The sequence below is a fragment of the Anomaloglossus baeobatrachus genome, chromosome 5 (genome assembly GCF_048569485.1).
Source record: "Anomaloglossus baeobatrachus isolate aAnoBae1 chromosome 5, aAnoBae1.hap1, whole genome shotgun sequence".
Classification (NCBI taxonomy): Eukaryota; Metazoa; Chordata; class Amphibia; order Anura; family Aromobatidae; genus Anomaloglossus; species Anomaloglossus baeobatrachus.
Window position 1 is genome coordinate 382056473 of NC_134357.1, and position 17879 is coordinate 382074351.

Below are 17879 nucleotides of genomic sequence, written 5' to 3' on the forward strand. Positions count from 1 at the left end.
GTCTATGGCTGCTGGAGACCTGCTTAAGGCATCTATGGCTGCCATCCTGATACTCTTGTAAAGCTTAGCCACCTCTATAGGAGGCTGACCTCCATAGGAGACCATGATTGTGCTATAAGTTGTAATACTGTTTTATTTGAGTGTATAGTACAAGTGATGAAACGCTCACAGGTTCAAGTCCTCTACAGTGACTAAAAACAATTGTATCCAGGTTTTCAGTATATTATATTATAAAGTGAATAGTGTCATTCACAATTACAGCTTGTCCTGCAAAAAACAAGCCCTCATGTGGCCTTGTCGACTGATATGTTATGGCTCTGAGAAGAAGCAATGTAAAAAACCAAAGTAAAAGACAGAAACTTCCCTGATGATTAAAGAGTTAAATAGTATTTGCACTTTCATAAAACTATTAAAGGGGTTTTCCACTACTTTTTCACCCCCTTGCCATATATCGTAGCTCTTCAAAACAATACCTTTTGTAATATGCTTGTATTGGATGTATAAGTGCACTCCTTGTGCAGTGTGTCATTGACTGCCGTCTGGACATCTGTCAAGTCAGCAATCTTCCCCATGATTTTGTAGCCTACTGAACCAGACTACGGGACCATTTTAAACGCTTAGGAAGGCTTTGCAGGTGTTTTGTGGTAATTATTCCAATTTTCTGAGATAATGACTTTTGGGTTTTCATTGGCTGTAAGCCATAATCATCAACATTAGCAGAAATAACACTTGAAATAGATCACTCTGTAATGATTCTGTATAATATATGCGTTTCCCTTTTTGTATTGAATTACTGAAATAAATTAACTTTTGAGGATAATTTATTGAGAAGCACTTGTATGTCTTTTATGAGCGCATCTCAGCAGTGATCACTTAATACTGTTATGCAGATTTTTCTTCCTCCTTTGTTATGTCCAATACTTCCTTTTCCAGCACAGAAATCAGACCAAATGAAAGGAAGTCGTCACTGGGCTCCTGATGGTGGGTGTGGATGATTTGGAGTGAATGACAGCTTGCCCAAGCATTCCTCCTGAAGACACAATTAGACTGCCTCACACAAGCTGAGCTGACAGTTTCATTGAGCAAATAAAAGCAGGGTCCGATACCTTTGCTAGTGAAGTGCTGCGATGCGCATTTTAAAAGCAAAAGGTTTAGGTAATCCAATCACTGACATGGACAGCTGAAAAGCGCTGAAATTTGCATTACAAATAAGGGCAGGGCCATCTGGCAAATGACAGATGGCCTGGTATTTACCCTGGGCCATGCTGAAACTTGGTCTTTCCCAATATCTTCAGCAGTGCAGGGTGGAGAATAAAGAAGGTGTGCTAAGTAATGGCTCAAAGGCTACTGCAATGCATGATGGAACTTGTAGTAATAGAATCAAATTTTAAAATACCTCTAGGGTCCAGGGGATATTACTCTGATTTACTCATAGAAAAATCCCCAATTGTGAAAATATTTAATTTTTATTCAAGTAGAAAAATAACACCAATATGTGCACATAGATATACAAATCAATTGTCTTACGCCAATTAAATGGCAACCCCTGATCTTGAATATCAAGACCAGGGTTTACAATGAACAAAAAAGACAAATTGATACAATTTAAAATACATAACCAAAGTGCTGGTTCACAACAGGACAATAACTATAACCAAACTTAACTTGGTATCTCCTAATGAGACTATGCTGGCACAACGTGCTTATCTGTAGTCCCAATCAAGGATATTCATCCAGGAGTATCCACATGACGTTTGGAAGATTAGTCCTTTAGTGAGTATAGTGAACCGCCAACTATATCATAATCAAGACGTCTCCACCTCGACGCGTTTCCCCACGCTGGAACACGTGGTTCATCAGGAGGTTGTCAGATTGTATAGTCTAAGGTATGCAGGTCCATGGCGCCAGACAGCAGATCAGCAGCACTGCAGTAAACACTGTCTTGATAACATGCTCCCGTCCTCCAGGCGTCATGACAGCATAGTCTCATTAGGAGATACCAAGTTAAGTTTGGTTATAGTTATTGTCCTGTTGTGAACCAGCACTTTGGTTATGTATTTTAAATTGTATCAATTTGTCTTTTTTGTTCATTGTAAACCCTGGTCTTGATATTCAAGATCAGGGGTTGCCATTTAATTGGCGTAAGACAATTGATTTGTATATCTATGTGCACATATTGGTGTTATTTTTCTACTTGAATAAAAATTAAATTTCTTTGTCGCTCCATTGGGAGACCCAGACAATTGGGTGTATAGCTTCTGCCTCCGGAGGCCACACAAAGTATTACACTTTAAAAAGTGTAACCCCTCCCCTCTGCTATACACCCTCCCGTGCATCACGGGCTCATCAGTTTTTATGCTTTGTGTTGAAGGAGGCTGACACTCACACAATGCTCCACATTTTAGTCAGCAGCAGCTGCTGATTATATCGGATGGAAGAAAAGAGGGCCCTAACAGAGCCCCCGGCATGCTCCCTTCTCACCCCACTAAGTCGGCGGTGTTGTTAAGGTTGAGGTACCCATTGCGGGTACACAGGCCGGAGCCACATGCCGTTTTCCTTCCCCATCCCTTAGGGGCTCTGGGGAAGTGGGATCCTATCCGGTCATCCAGACACTGGGACCGGCCTCCCTCCGCAGCCCCTGTGGGATTCTGCCGGACAGGAGACTGAGTATCATCAGGGACAGGGCCCTATATCTACAGGTACTCTGTGTCCCCTTGGGGACGGTGCATAGAGCACCTTGACCTCAGACGCTGCAGCGACTGCGGTGATTGGTATGACGCCGGGACTACCGCGCCGACCGCGCCTGCTTGCCGGCCGCGGTTTTAACTTTAGTCCCCGGCTTTTGCGGCCTAGTGCCTTACACTCCCACCCCCGGCCCTGCCAGTCAGGGGGAAGGGCGGGACGGTCGGTCTAACGCCGACAGTGAGAGCTGGAGCACACTTGGCTGTCCTCCGCCCCCCTCACTAAGCACTCTACGGCACAGATCCCCGCACAGGTACTCAGTGTCCCCTTGGGGACGGTGCATGGAGCACCTTGGCCTCAGATTTGGCAGCGACTGCGGGGTTGGTACGGGACTACCGCGCCTGCCTGCCGGCCGCGGTGTTTAACTTTAGCCCCCGGCTTTTGCGGCCTAGTGCCTTAAACTCCCGCCCCCGGACCTGCCAGTCAGGGGGAAGGGCGGGACGGTCAGTCTGAGGCCGACAGTGAGGGCTGGAGCGGCTGTCCTCCGCCCCCCTCACGTTTCACTCGGGGCACCAGATTCCCGCACTTTTGGGGTTACGCCCACGGCTCCCCCCTCCACTGTAAACGCCGACAGCCATGTTTTTAAGCAGCACACACTGCTTGAGCGGTCGGTACGCCAGGGGGCTTCTTCTCGGTGCTGGGCCCCCTAGAGTGCTGAACTGTATATATAGATATATAATGTTTGTATGCATTTTCACAGTTCGGCTGTACATATGTATCCCTCAGTGATCACTGTGAGCATTGCTCGGGCCATGTGGCACTCGCTCAGCCGGAGCCGGGGGCACTGGTTGAGCTCCGCCGGCGTCCCCTGTCCAGGCGGCAGGGACAGAGTTGCAGCTTTTGCTGAGAAACTCTCTGAGTCATTTTCACTATCCATGGCTCAGGCTATGGACAAATGGTCTGCTAAGATACTAGGAGCTTGCAGTCCAGACCGGCCCCTTACACAGGCCCCGGGCACTGCGGGATCGCCCCCAGGCCTCTCTCGGTCTGCGACGAAGCGTGCTCCTGGGGTGGCCTCTAGTTATTACGTGGTGGGCTCCGGCACGAACCGCAGTCCCAGACCGGCTAAGCGGCCTTGCTTAGAATCTTCCCCGACTTCATCAAGGGTCTCAGCTTGAGGACTCGCTAGAGGATGAGGCGGAGGTCGCAACCCAGGACTCTGTCCGGACGTGGCTCTCAAGGCTTCAGAGATGCTGTCCAGAAGCACAGGGCTTTCCCGAACAAGCGTTTTTTACTAAACGCCTTATAACACACGTTGTCCCTTTCCCTCTGACGTTGTTAAGGGTTGGGCTCAGTGTCCCAAGGTGCCCCTCCAGTCTCTTGACTGGCGGCTAGATCAGTAGTAGCAGTGGCTGACGGTTCAACGCTCAAGAATGCCACGGACAGGCAGAGCTCCTAATGAGATCCATCTATGAAGCCATAGGCGCGTCCGTTGCCCCAGCCTTTGCAGCAGTGTGGGCACTCCAGGCTATCTCAGCTGCTCTGTCTGAGATTAATGCGGTCATACTCTGCTCCGCAATTAGCGTCTTTGACGTCTCAGGCGTCGGTATTTTCATCCTCCGCCGTGCATGCTGTCCTGGACTCGGCTAGCCGTACAGCGGAGTCCGCAGGGCCATGTGGCTACGCGAATGGAAGGCAGATTCTGCTTCCAAGAAGCTCTTGTCCGGTTTTCTTTTTTCTGGCGACCGATTGTTTGGCGAACAATTGGATGAAACGATTGAGCAGTCCAAGGGAAAGGACTCGTGCTTACCCAGCCCAAACCAAAGAGACCTCAGCACCCTCAGCTAGGTCCCAATCCTCATCGTCCAACGGGCCACAGAAGAGCCAGAGAACCTCTTCTGCATGGCGGTCCAGGTCAGGGGAGCGGTCCCCACATGTCCAAGACCGATGGATGAGACATTCTGTCTTACGGTTACAGGATAGAGCTCAGTTCTCGTCCTCCGACTCGTTTCTTCAGAGCATCTCCCCCCCCCGAGCGAGCCGATGCACGTTTTCAGGCGGTGAACACTCTGACGGCAGGAGGAGTTGCGATCCCCGTTCCCCTTCAAGAACGTAGTCGCGGTGTTTACTCCAGCTTGTTCGTGGTACCAAGATAGGACGGATCACTCCGCCCCGTTCTGGACTTCACACTGCTCAACAGACAGAGAACCTGACGGTTCCGGATGGAATCTCTCCGCTTTGTCATCGGCTCGATGGCCCAAGGAGACTTCCTAGCATCAATCGACATCAGGGATGCTTATCTCCATGTGCCGATTGCACCAGAGCATCAACGCTTCCTGCGTTTCGCAATCAGGTCGAGTCTTCACCAAAGTCATGGCAACAGCGGTGCCGGTCCTACACTCTCAGAGCCACTCGGTGATCATTTACCTAGACGATCTTCTAGTCAAGACACCCTCCTGGGGGGCATGTCAACTCAACCTGACCATTGCTCTGGAGACTCTCCAGAGGTTCGGGTGGATCACCAATTTTCCAAGGTCAAGATTGACACCGACCCAATCACTGACTTGCCTCGGGATGGAGTTTCATACTCTCTCAGCGATAGTGAAGCTTCCGCTGCATAAACAGCGCTCACTACAGACATGGGTGCACTCTCTCCTTCGGACCCAGTCACACCCCTTAAGGCGCCTCATACACTTCCTAAGGAAGATGGTGGCAGCAATGGAGGCAGTTCCCTTGCGCAGATTCGTCTGCGTCCGCTTCTATCGGACACCGCAAATGGGACAGGAGGTCGACGTCCCTAAACAAGAACGCCTCTATTTCCCTTGCAAATCTTTCCGGCCCCAGCCGGGGCTGTGGTCACGACGGACACGAGTCTGTCAGGGTGGGGAGCGGTCTTCCTCCGCCACAGGACTCAGGGAACCTGGACTCCGACAGAGTCCTCCCTTCAGATCAATGTTCTGGAGATAAGGGCAGTGTATCTAGCCCTAAAGGCGTTCCAGCGGTGGCTGGAAGGCAGGAAGATCCGAATTCAATCGGACAACGCCACGGTGGTTGCGTACATCAACCACCAGGGGGCGGACTCTGCTGTGGGCGGAAGCCACAGCCTCCACCATCTCCGCAGTTCACATCCCGGGCGTAGAAAACTGAGAAGCAGATTTTCTCAGTCGCCAGGGCATGGAAGCAGGGGAATGGTCTCTTCACCCAATCCTCGTTGCTCCAGACTAGCCGAGGATCAACCGGGTCAACCGTGGGCACTCACAGACCGACCAGACTTGCTGTCTCAAGGGCCTTTTTTCCATCTAAATTCTGCGGCCCTCATCCTGATGGTGTGGTCATTGAGCCCTGGCCCCTAGCGTCATCAGGGTTATCTCAAGGGACAAGTATCGGCGCTTTCCGTGTTTTTTTCAAAAGCGTCTAGCCAGGCGTCCGCAGGTCCGCACGTTCCTGCAGGGGGGTTGACCACATAGTCCCATATTACGAGCGTCCGTTCGCACCCTGGGATCTTAACAGGGTGCTGACGACTCTTCAGAAGCCATCTTTCGAGCCGATGCGGGAGGTCTCTCTATCTCGCCCTTCGCAGAAGGTGGCCTTCCTAGTGGCAGTCACATCACTCAGGAGAGTGTCTGAGCTAGCAGCGCTATCATGCAGAGCCCCCTTCCTGGTGTTTCACCAGGATAAGGGGTTCTGCGTCCGGTCCCGGACTTTCTCCCTAAGGTATCCCCGTTTCATCTCAAGCAGGATATCTTCTTACCCTCTTTGGGCCCTCATCCAGTTCACCAATGTGAAAAGGATTTGCATTTATTAGATCTGGTGAGAGCACTCCGGCTCTACATTTCTCGCACGGCGCCCCGGCGCCGGTCTGATGCGCTCTTTGTCCTTGTCGCGGGCCAGAGTAAGGGATTTCAGGTTTTCAAGTCAACCTTGGCTCGGTGGATCAAGGAACCGATTCTTGAAGCCGACCGTTCTTGTGGGCTTCCAATTCCTGCAGGGCTGTAAGCCCATTCTACCAGAGCCGTAGATGCTTCCTGGGCATTGCGACACCAGGCTACGGCTCAGCAGGTGTGTCAGGCGGCTACCTGGTCGAGTCTGCACACTTTCACGAAAAACTATCAGGGGCATGCCTCTGCTTCGGCAGATGCCAGCCTAGGTAGGCGACTCCTTCAGGCGGCAGTTGCCCACCTATAAGAGGGGGCCGTTTTCGGCTCTTTTTATCGAGGTATTCTTTTACCCACCCAGGGATTGCTTTTGGACATCCCAATTGTCTGGGTCTCCCAATGGAGCGACAAAGAAGAAGGGAATTTTGTTTACTTACCGTAAATTCCTTTTCTTCTAGCTCCTATTGGGAGACCCAGCACCCGCCCCTGTTCCCTTCGGGCTGTTGTTCTTTGTGTACACATGTTGTTCATGTTGAATTTTTCTTTTGGTTCATGGTTTCAGTTCTCCGAACATCCTTCGGATTGAATTTACCTTAGACCAATTTATAAGTTTCCTCCTTCCTGCTTTGGCACCAAAACTGATGAGCCCGTGATGCACGGGAGGGTGTATAGCAGAGGGGAGGGGTTACACTTTTTAAAGTGTAATACTTTGTGTGGCCTCCGGAGGCAGAAGCTATACACCCAATTGTCTGGGTCTCCCAATAGGAGCTAGAAGAAAAGGAATTTACGGTAAGTAAACAAAATTCCCTTCATTTTCACAATTGGTGATTTTTCTATGAGTAAAACTTGTAGTAATAGAACATGGTAAGCCTGGGGAGAGAAAGTGATAAATGTAAATACCAGAGCTGCATCTGTAGACACCAAGTGATGCTATCTGCATGATAAAAGGTTTATATTACTATAATAAGAGTATGGATGCATTTAGTGGCACATAACAGCACAATTGAACAAAAAATGAAGTGAGTTAGGGTAGTGAATAACTTATTTAACAGATCATAGTGAGATGTCAAAAGTTGTGATCAGTGGCCAGTTACTGAGGCCTCCACCAAGCACTAAAATAAAGATAGGCTTATAGGTCAAAACAGCACCTTTGAGTGCTCTTGCCGCTTTAATTTTGTGATTGGTGGTGGTCTCAGAACATGGATCTCCACTTGCCAAAACGTTCGACATGTCAAAAGTTTTACGGAATGCCAGTGACCTTTTATCTAAGGCTGTGTTCATAGAGAAAAAAGCCATGATACACTTTGACTGTTTCTGTAAAATATTTTTACATTTTTTTGTTTCAGGGACGATATCATCAGAGCAATTAAAAAATTAAAAGTCCTCGGTAGCGGTTTTGGTATCATCCCAGTGGGTGGAACGTATCTGGTGCAATCAGTTCCTGCTGAGCTGAACATGGATCACACGGTGGTGTTACAGCTGGCGGAGGTCAGTAAGGACATTATTTACTGGCAGCTGTTTTTGGTGGTTTTACGATTTCATACAGATATTAAGCTACATCCACCTTCCTTATTTTACAATTATTTTTGAATACACTTCTTTAAAGGGGTGTTCTCAAGTTTGAAAGTTATCTCTTATATAAAGGATAGGGGACAACGTTCCAATCACTCGGGATCATACTACCATGGCCTCCACCGATCCCAAGAACCAGGCTCTGATGAGTTCCTGCTGAATGGAGTAGAGGTCAAATATGCACGCTGCTTCTCCAATCATTTTTCTTAGGAGCTCCGAAGATCAGCCAAGAGCAGTGCTCGGCAAACTCCAGCATTTCCATTAAGAATGACTGGAGAGACAGCGCTCGTGATCGACCTCTGCTCCATTCAGCTAGACTCATCAGAGCCTGGTTATCTGAATCAGCAGGGGCCAAGGCAGTCTGACCCTCAGGGATCAGAAAGTTAGCACCTATTCCATGAATAGGAGATAAACTTTAAACATTTTTTGGTCCCCATTAGGTGAATGGGGCTCTAGAGGTATGTTTGATATATGCAGCAAGATCTTTCCTGGTGCATATGGCATGCAGGCAGTAATGTAATGGACAACTCCTAGCTTTAACGTGTAAAGAAAAAGTGATATTACCCATTACTAGCTTAAAGTAGTTAATATTCTCTTGTGAGGAAAATAAGCTCCCGCCTGCTAATTTGCAGATTCATCAAAGGCACTGCAGAAATATCATGATTTACTATATTCACCTATCATGAGTTAATATTTATATCTGGTGAATATAGTATTCCTAGAGAATTTGGTAAGGTAACTTATGTGGGATTTCAGAGTCCAAGTAAATGGATCTGAGCTGTAGTACCAGACACAGCCACATGGGTGCATCACTGGACTGTACCTGTAAAATATATCTTTGTACCGTGTTAGCCAGTAGAGATAAAAAATAGTTTAAAAGAACTGAAGTCCTCAGTGGTTGATCCCTGTTAATTGTTGTGTATAAATATGTGACTCTTCAGATTTTCTGTTATACCATGCCTGATGAAGAGACCTGAGTAGTCTGGAAAGCTTGCTATTATTACCATCTTTTCAGTTAGCCATTAAAAGGTATCAACCACTGAGGACTCTCAGTTCTTTTAAACAATTTTGGACTGTACCTGGACATATAGACTATATATTGACAAGACCACATCACTTGAAAGCCTCATTGGGCCTTTGTGTACTGATGTGCACTGGAGCCAAGAACAGCAGAATCTCCCTATGAGATGGTAATATGTATGGCTTTCCCATCTATATCTAATAAGAAACATAAAGGAACCAACACAGGAAAAAGGTAAACCTTTTTTTTTATCTAACCTCCAAGGTGGTAGTATGCTGTGCTTTGGGACAGTCTTGGAGTACCCAGTCCCGCCCTTTAGCCATGATTATTCAACTTCCTATATAGCCAGGTCCCTGGCTTCCCATACACAGCAGGTTTCAACCGCACATAGAGGTAATATTTGGTTAAGTACCCATGCACACAAGCAGGTTTTAACCGTTTATAGAGGTAACATTTGGTTAGGGACCCCATAAATAAGAGATTACCGTGAAGTTGGTTATGGGGCAGTAATGAATTGATCAATACATTAGCTAAATATCTCTTTTTTTTTCAAATAATCCTCAGGAGTTATACAATGTCACATTTAAAAAAAATGTCATATGGCTAGTTGTATTTTTCATTCCTTATGTATGCTAAAGCAGTTATGCTTGTTCATATTTCTCTGAATTTGGAGTGCAGCTTTCACTTCATATAGATTGTGTATTTTTTGGCTAGCAGCCTGTTCACATTTACAATGGTGTTCCAGCAGTCATTTTGATTGGGACGGTCTTAGGCCCACTTCATACACCAGAGTTTCCAGTATGTGTGGTGTCCGTTGGAGGCATGATCACAAGCATACTCATTAAAATCTCTGTTGATTTTCACACAGAGTGTGTGTTCGCGTGAACCACTTGTGTGTCCATTTGATCCACGTGGAAACATGTCCGTTTTTTTACCATTAGCACCGATGAAAAGGGCCAATAGAAGTCAATGGGTCCGTAACAAACATGTACAGCACAAGGATGTCATCCGTGTGCCATCCTTCTGACATGTACCAGAATTAAATACAATCAAGAAATTAAATATTTTCATGTGTTAAAGTTGTGCAAAAATGATAGATATAGAGAAATGACAGCTAGATAGAGATATCCTGTAGATAATTTCCCAACACCCTACATATTATACATTTGCACCCTATAGTGTCTTTCATGTGGCACTAAAGGATGCTTAGGCTTGTTTAACGTAATAAATAAATTATTAAAGAAAAAAAAACCCCGGCATGGGTCCCCTCTATTTCTGATAGCAAATGTAAGGCAGACAGCTTTGCGCTGATACTATCAAGCTGGGAAGGTCTATGGATATTGGGTCCTTCCCAGCCTAAAAATACCAGTTTGTAGGTGCCCCAGAAGTGGCGCATCACATTAGATACGCCAATTCTGGCTCTTTGCCTTGGCTTTTCCCAATTGCCCTGGTGCACTGGCAATTAAGGTAATGGTAGTTGGGGTTGATTTCAGCTGTGTAGTGTCAGCTGGCATCAAGCCCTGGTGTTCGTAATGGAGAGGTGTCTATCAGACACCCTCATTACTAACCAAGTAAATAAAGAGAAAAAAAACACACACAAAAATAGTTTATTTGAAAACACTCACCAACTTGGTTCACCTATTTTTTTTAAAAAAAACAATACGAAAAACCCCTCATGTAGGCCCGGCATAGTCCAGGGATTCCAAAAGACATAAAAAAAAGAGAAAGGAAAAACAAGAGACTATCCCTTGTTCACCAATTTATTAGAAAGCAAACTTCCCAGGTTGGACGTAGTCCATCAGTCCCATGACGTTTCTTGATTAGGTAAATCAGAGGCCATGGGTGAGCAGGGGGGTGCATCAGGTGTCTCAGATTCTTCAGAATAATATACTTAAAAAATTTGACCAGCTTCAAGCTGAGTTTGGGATACCGCACAGTTCCTTTTACCAATACCTGCAGCTCCGTCATGCCTATGAGACACAGACACGTCGTATGGACATTAGGATAGAGCGGAATCACTCTCTTACTGATTTGTTGACATCTGACTGCTCCTATGGTATTATTTCTAGGTTATATACAGTGATGTTATCTAGACACCTCGACAAATTCCCTTTGCAGGCTAGAGAGAAGTGGGAGAGGGACCTAGGCCCTATGACAGAGGAACAGTGGGGTGAGGTCCTGTCTCAGACTCCAAGCCTTGCTGTATCTGAAGGCCAACGACTGTCACAGCTATTCCTGTTACATAGAGTATATAGGACACCTAGTCTATTGCATAAGATGGGAGTTAGGATGGATGATCTGTGTCCTAGGTGCGGGCAGGAGGGTGCTAATCTGATGCATATGATGTGGTCCTGTGGGAATATTGAAGATTACTGGAGGGCAGTACTAGAATTGGTTAGACAAGTTTTCAATATCCGTCTACAGCCAAGACCTATTATATGTATCCTGGGTCTACTGGAAGGGGGGGTGGACTTGAGTTCGCCGGTAATGGTCGGTATTACACGTCTCTTGTACCAGGCTAGGAAACTTGGCCTACCACTGGTTGGACCCAGTGCCTCCGGTCATCGGGGATTTTAGGGAAAGAGTAAACGCTATACTTCGACTAGAGAGAGGAGTATACCTTAAAAGAAATGCATTGAAAAAGTTCTATAAGATCTGGGGGGCATGGTTGGATACCCCAGGCCTTCCCTCCTCAGCGTTACTGCAGGACAGTGCGAGCGACCAGGTCCTTCTCCTTCTGACCGGTTAACAAATTTCCTCAAATAGTTTGATATGCGTACTGCTGGAATATGTGTGTGTGTGTGTGTGTGTATATGTGTATATATATAATGTCATAATGATGCTGGGTAAGCTATACTATGGAGAATATATTGGGAAATAATATGCACTTTGAGACCCATATTGAAATGAGACGTGGACTGCGGGTGCATTGTTTATTATGTTATTTGTGTGGTTTTTCTTATTGACTAAAGGTTTTTCCCCTTTCTGTGATATTTCTATGGGGGGAATTTATTTTGTGTTGTATAATTTTGCTGTTAAATAAAAATGAACCTGATTTAAAAAAAAAAAAAGAGAAAAAAAACACACACAAAAATAGTTTATTTGAAAACACTCACCAACTTGGTTCACCTATTTTTTTTGAAAAAACAATAAGAAAAACCCCTCATGTAGGTCCGGCATAGTCCAGGGATTCCAAAAAACATAAAAAAAGAGAAAGGAAAAACAAGAGACTATCCCTTGTTCACCAATTTATTAGCAAGCAAACTTCTCAGGTTGGACGTAGTCCATCAGTCCCATGACGTTTCTTGATTAGGTAAATCAGAGGCCATGGAGCCTCAGATCGAGGCTCCATAGACTTTGAGCAGCCGCGACTTCTGGCTCACGCTGCGTGACTGTGAAGAGCAGTAACGTTCTTGATGTCACCGCTCAGTGTCTTCAGGTCTCTCGGAGTGCAGCGTGAGCCAGGAGTTGCTGCTACTCAAACTCTATGGAGCCTCGTTCTGAGGTTCCTTGGCCTTTGATCTATGTAATCGAGGACGAACATCGTGGGAACCTCTGGAGTATGTCAGACCTGGGAACTTTTCTTTCAAATAAATTGGTGAACGAGCGGAGGTGAAGGCCAGAATTTGGCATTTATTGTGATGCCCCACTTTAGCGGCAGCTGCGGGTAGATATTTTTAGTCTGGGAAGGGCCCAATAACCATGAACCTTCCCAGCCTGATAATATCAGCCCACAGCTGCCTACTTTTACCTTTGCTGGTTATTAAAAATTGATGGGATCCCACTTTGTTTTCTCTTTTAATTATTTTACTTCGTTAATAGCTGGATATATTTATCATCTGTCTACCTACCATCTATCTTTACATATCATTAACACATAAAAGCCATTCATTTCAGTGTCATGCGTGTTTTTTCCCGGTACATGTCTCACAGATAATACACTTATACACAGATGGACAAAGTGGAATGTGGCACAAGTGCATTTTTTATGTGCACATGTGAAGGGGGCCTTAGAGAGCCATTGTGTATTAAGGTCGTTTGTATGGTAAATGTCTTGTTTTCTCTGCAGAAGAAGGGCTATGTTACAGTCAGCGAAATTAAGTCAAGTCTAAACTGGGAGAAAGAAAGAGCTAAACACGTCCTGGTGAGTATTGTCAGCAGACAGATTGATCTATGCCATGTTCACACTGCAGTATTTGGGCAGTAATTCACATCAGTATTTGTAAGCCAAAATCAGGAGTGGGTCAGAATTGCAGAAGTGGTCACTTGTTTCTATGATGCTTTCCCTCTGATTGTTCACTCCTGGTTTTGGCTTACAAATACTGAAGTAAAATACTGAACTTGTGAATGTGGCCTTATATGTAGTAGCAACATTGGCCAACTTTTTCTGTAATGTAGATTTGTAGCAAAGTACACAAATCACTATTGCCCTGAGTAGCCATGTGTATTTTTGTTCCTACACTGAGAAAAAAAGAAACCACAACTTCCCTATATTATTCTGCTGCCGCCTTTTAATACCTGCTCTCGGATTTCTTATTAATGGCATTGGTGGGACACAGCCCCATGGTTATATGCCTGGACATTAGGTAAAGAACAAAACTGTTGGCTCCCCCTGCTGAGCTGTTTTACATTCGTGAAAACGACAGTTTTTACTCTCCTGTGTTATCAGTTTCTTGATCGGTTTTCCAAAACTGAAGAAGGTAACTCGTTAACTTTTTTTATCCATCGACTCTTTGTAATAGACCAGTTAAAAGCAGATGGAACACGGTTGGAAAACTGAAGTAGAAAGTCTGTCTTCTGTGTTTTATACGGTTTCCCCTAGAATATTAATGGCAGAGTCATATCAGTAAAACAGATGCGAATAGTATGTGCCCTGAATCTCCAGGACTGAAACCCATTTTTAAAACTGTGTATATCGCTTGTTGAAACATTATCCATGTGCTGACCAAGAAACAAAACAGCATACGGATTTGTACATGCAGCTTTAGCTTAGTGCCCATAGGAGGCAAAAATGACCTTATTTTTGTCTCTTAGTTTATTATGTGGCACGGAGGTCCTTTTCCTTTTTTCTACTAAAGTCCCCAGAGGCAACAGCATGTAGCAATGCCTCATTGGGGCTGCAGTTTTGTCGCTGGTTACCTGTCCCCATAACGGCCTCTTTGAAGGCTACTAAGTGGATGAGCCTATGGTAGGTGTGTTCTCTTATGCGGGCGTCACACGAGACGATCTATCGTGCGATGCATCGTCGGGGTCACGGTTTTCGTGACGCACTTCCGGCATCGTTTGCGACGTCGTTTCGTGTGACACTGAATCGGTCACAAATCATGAGTCGTGTACACGTCGTTTATTTTTCATGGCGCTGGTTGTTCATCGTACCCGGGGCAGCACACATCACTCCGTGTGACACCCCGGGAACGATGAACACAGCTTACCTGCGTTCCATGGCACCCGCCGGCTATGCGGAAGGAAGGAGGTGGGCGGGATGTTTACATCCCGCTCATCTCCGCCCCTCCGCCTCTATTGGCCGGCGGCTGTGTGACGTCGCTGAGACGCCAAACGTCCCTCCCCCTTCAGGAAGAGGATGTTCGCCACCCACAGCGAGGTTGCTCAGCAGGTAAGTACTTGTGACGGCGGTTTAACGACTTTGTGCGACATGAGCAGCGATTTGCCCGTGACGCAAAAACGACGGGGGCGGGTACAATCGCACGATAGATCGTACCGTGTGACGCCCGCATTACACTTTTCAGAGGTACTGGTTTCCCAGTAGTTCTCTAGATCCATATCTGTGATCTGTTGGATAGGTAGATTGATGCCCTTTCCAAGTACTTAGGATGGCTGCTCCCTCTTGGCGCCTGTTTTCACCATCATTTAAACTAGCAAAGCTTTGTATCGTTGTCTTATCTGACTTTTGCAGCCCCTCAAAGGAACCCTTTAGACCCCTCCTAGGAGTGGCTGCTTGCCTCAATATATCTCTGCCAGTCTTCTCTTGAGACTGCAGGCTTGGAAACCTGAAAAATATGTAGTTAAGTTGCTCCATTTCTATCTGATTTTGGACGTTCAGCTACTGTCCGTCGACACCTGCAATGTGAATCTTCCCAAGCTATTGACAGGTCACATCAGTAATCTCTTTACTTACTGCTGGTTCTTTTCATGTCAGATGTTTCATTCTCCCCTTGCAACAGCTTTTAGGGTCTTAATAAGGATCCTGGCCTTCCTTACCAGGAGGTTGGAGAGTGCGAATTACACATAGCCTGGACAGTCTACTGGTAAAGATCATGCCCAGAGAGATTAACCTTTTCAGCTCGCCATCCCAGCACAGACTTTTCCTGAGATTGACCTTCTGTCGGATACTTTTTCTTTCTTCAGATTTGTCTCAAGATGTACTTCAGGAGAGCACCACTTCCCTGCCTCCAAACTTCTTGCTTGCCAAGCAGCAGTGCATATTGAGTTTGGACCAGTAGCATAGTTGAACTGGTCCATTCTGTGTGCTCTTTGTTGCTGTAGGCATCTTTTCCACTGCAAACCCAAGAAGCTGGATCCAGCCACCTTGAGGTGAGTTCTATAGCAAAGAGCTTGCAAGCGGTGCGCTCCTACCTAGGATGCTGACCACCACTGATAGACTGCAGAGGTGGCAGGTAACTTTGGCAATGGTAGTACCCAGTAGAATTAACAATTTTTGCTCTTAAGAAGAGAGCAGATGATTATCAATAAGAGGAAAACTCTCTAAAATCTCCTCCTTTCACTCCAGAATGTCCCATCTGCCTTTATGGCTTGGTAGTTTGGTCTTGAACAGGATGGTCTCTACCTTTTAAGGTTGTCGCCTATGCCATTTACTCACTTCTCTTCCCTCTGAGATCCATCTAGTCTCTGTGGAATAGATCAGTAGACTCTGTAGGGTGTCTTACCCATTTTCTCTCCCTAGTCTGCATAGATTTCCATTGGCGGTTCAACCCTGCTCCGCTTCATTCCCCTCCATTTCCAGGTGCTATTAACTGACTGTACTAGTATTTTAGTTTGGGTCCGTGTTCTCTCAAAACACACTGAGACATGTCTGTTTTTTTTCCCAACAGCACTGATGACAAGGCTAATATAAGTCTGTGGGTCTGAGAAAAACATGAGAAAAACGTACAGTAGATGGATATCAGTGCGCTGTACATATCTAACATCGCAGAGTATAGGAGAAGCTTTGCAATTTATTTCTTTATCCATCTGTGAAAAACAATGTTGACTGATGGTAAAAACAGACACACGAACCATACACAGGTACCATTTATCATGCACGTGTTTAAATGCGCACATGTGAATGAGACCTAACTCTCAACTCTTGCTGCAGGGTCCAGATTGGACCCAGGAGCCATAATCTCTAGCTTCTGCCTCTGATCCCCTACTTTAGGGCTTGCCAGATCAAGTCTTATGCACAGAGTTTGGAGGGTCACTGGGAGCTCCCCTCACATGTAGGTAGGCACCAGGGTTTTCAACAGAGTGAAGCCACTGAGTCCAGTGTTTCCATATTTCAGATCTTCAAGGTAAATAACTGGGTCACATTATTGTCTCATCCAAGAACCCCTAGATCCAGGAGTGGTCTCTTCTTCTGGAGATCTTCTGCCATTATTCTCATCAGTGGAGTCATCCAAACATGCATCTCTTGGTTCCTGTCTCAGTTACAAGGCCCCAACTTATCTGCCAGGTTCCTGGCCCAGCAGAGATCACTGCTGAAGGCACTGGTCACTACTTGAGGAGAGAATTGTGCTTTCCCACCCCACTTCCCTGCACTTCAAGTTTTGCACAGGTCAATGCATAGTGCATTTCAGTGATCCTCATAGCTCTGGGACTGCTGAGCCTGATGTGGACCTGGTTCATCTTCCTTTTTGTTCCGACCTTCATCTCAGGGTCTGCTTTTTTTCTGCCTCTTTACTTCAGTTGCATTTTTTGGCTTGGCTGTGGGTGCCAAGATTGTAAATTTCAAGAATCTTTTGTGACTTTGTTATATGAATCCTGCTTAAGGCCCATAAGTCTGTTTGCCAAGGTTTATTTCCCTGTTTGGAAGTCTTCTTCTTAAGGGGGCTTTACACGGAGCGACATCACTAGCGATGTCGCTGGTGAAAGCCCCCGTCGGTTGTGCGTAACGGGCAAATTGCTGCCCGTGGCGGACATCATTAGGTCCCGTCACACGGACTTGCCTGCCTAGCGACGTCGCTGTTGCCGGCGAACCGCCTCATTCCTAAGGGGGAGGTTCGTTCGGCGTCACTAAGCGGCCGCCCAATAGAAGCGGAGGGGCGGAGATGAGCGGGCGGAATATCCCGCCTACCTCCTTCCTTCCTCATTGTGGGCGGCTGCAGGTACGGTGTTCTTCCTCGTTCCTGCGGTGTCACACATAGCAATGTGTGCTGCCTCGGGAACGACGAACAACCTGCGTCCTCAACAACCAACGATTTTTTGAAAATGAACGACGTGTCAACGATCGGTGATTTGGTGAGTATTTTCCATCGTTAACGGCCGCTCATTGGTATCACACGCAATGACGTCGCTAACTATGCCGGATGTGTGTCACGGAATCCGTGACCCCGGCGATATAACGTTAGATACGTTGTTTCGTGTAACGGGGCCTTTAGGCTCTTGTCCTTCTCTAGTCTGGTTTGAGGGTAGACCTTGATTCCCTTCAAGAATCCTACCTTTACATCTTCTATTGCTTTTAACCATCCACAAATCTTCTCCTTTCCATTTTCTGG

The 17879-nt window shown here is 46.3% G+C and overlaps 1 protein-coding gene across 1 annotated transcript in view; it reads left to right on the forward strand.

Annotated features, from left to right (window-relative positions):
- Positions 1–17879, forward strand: part of SNF8 (SNF8 subunit of ESCRT-II) — a 61668-nt gene that overhangs the window by 34563 nt on the left and 9226 nt on the right. The window contains exons 6-7 of the mRNA XM_075347642.1: positions 7904–8045; positions 13220–13294. Of these exons, the coding sequence (XP_075203757.1) occupies positions 7904–8045; positions 13220–13294 (217 nt within the window). The remainder of the gene's footprint in view (positions 1–7903; positions 8046–13219; positions 13295–17879) is intronic.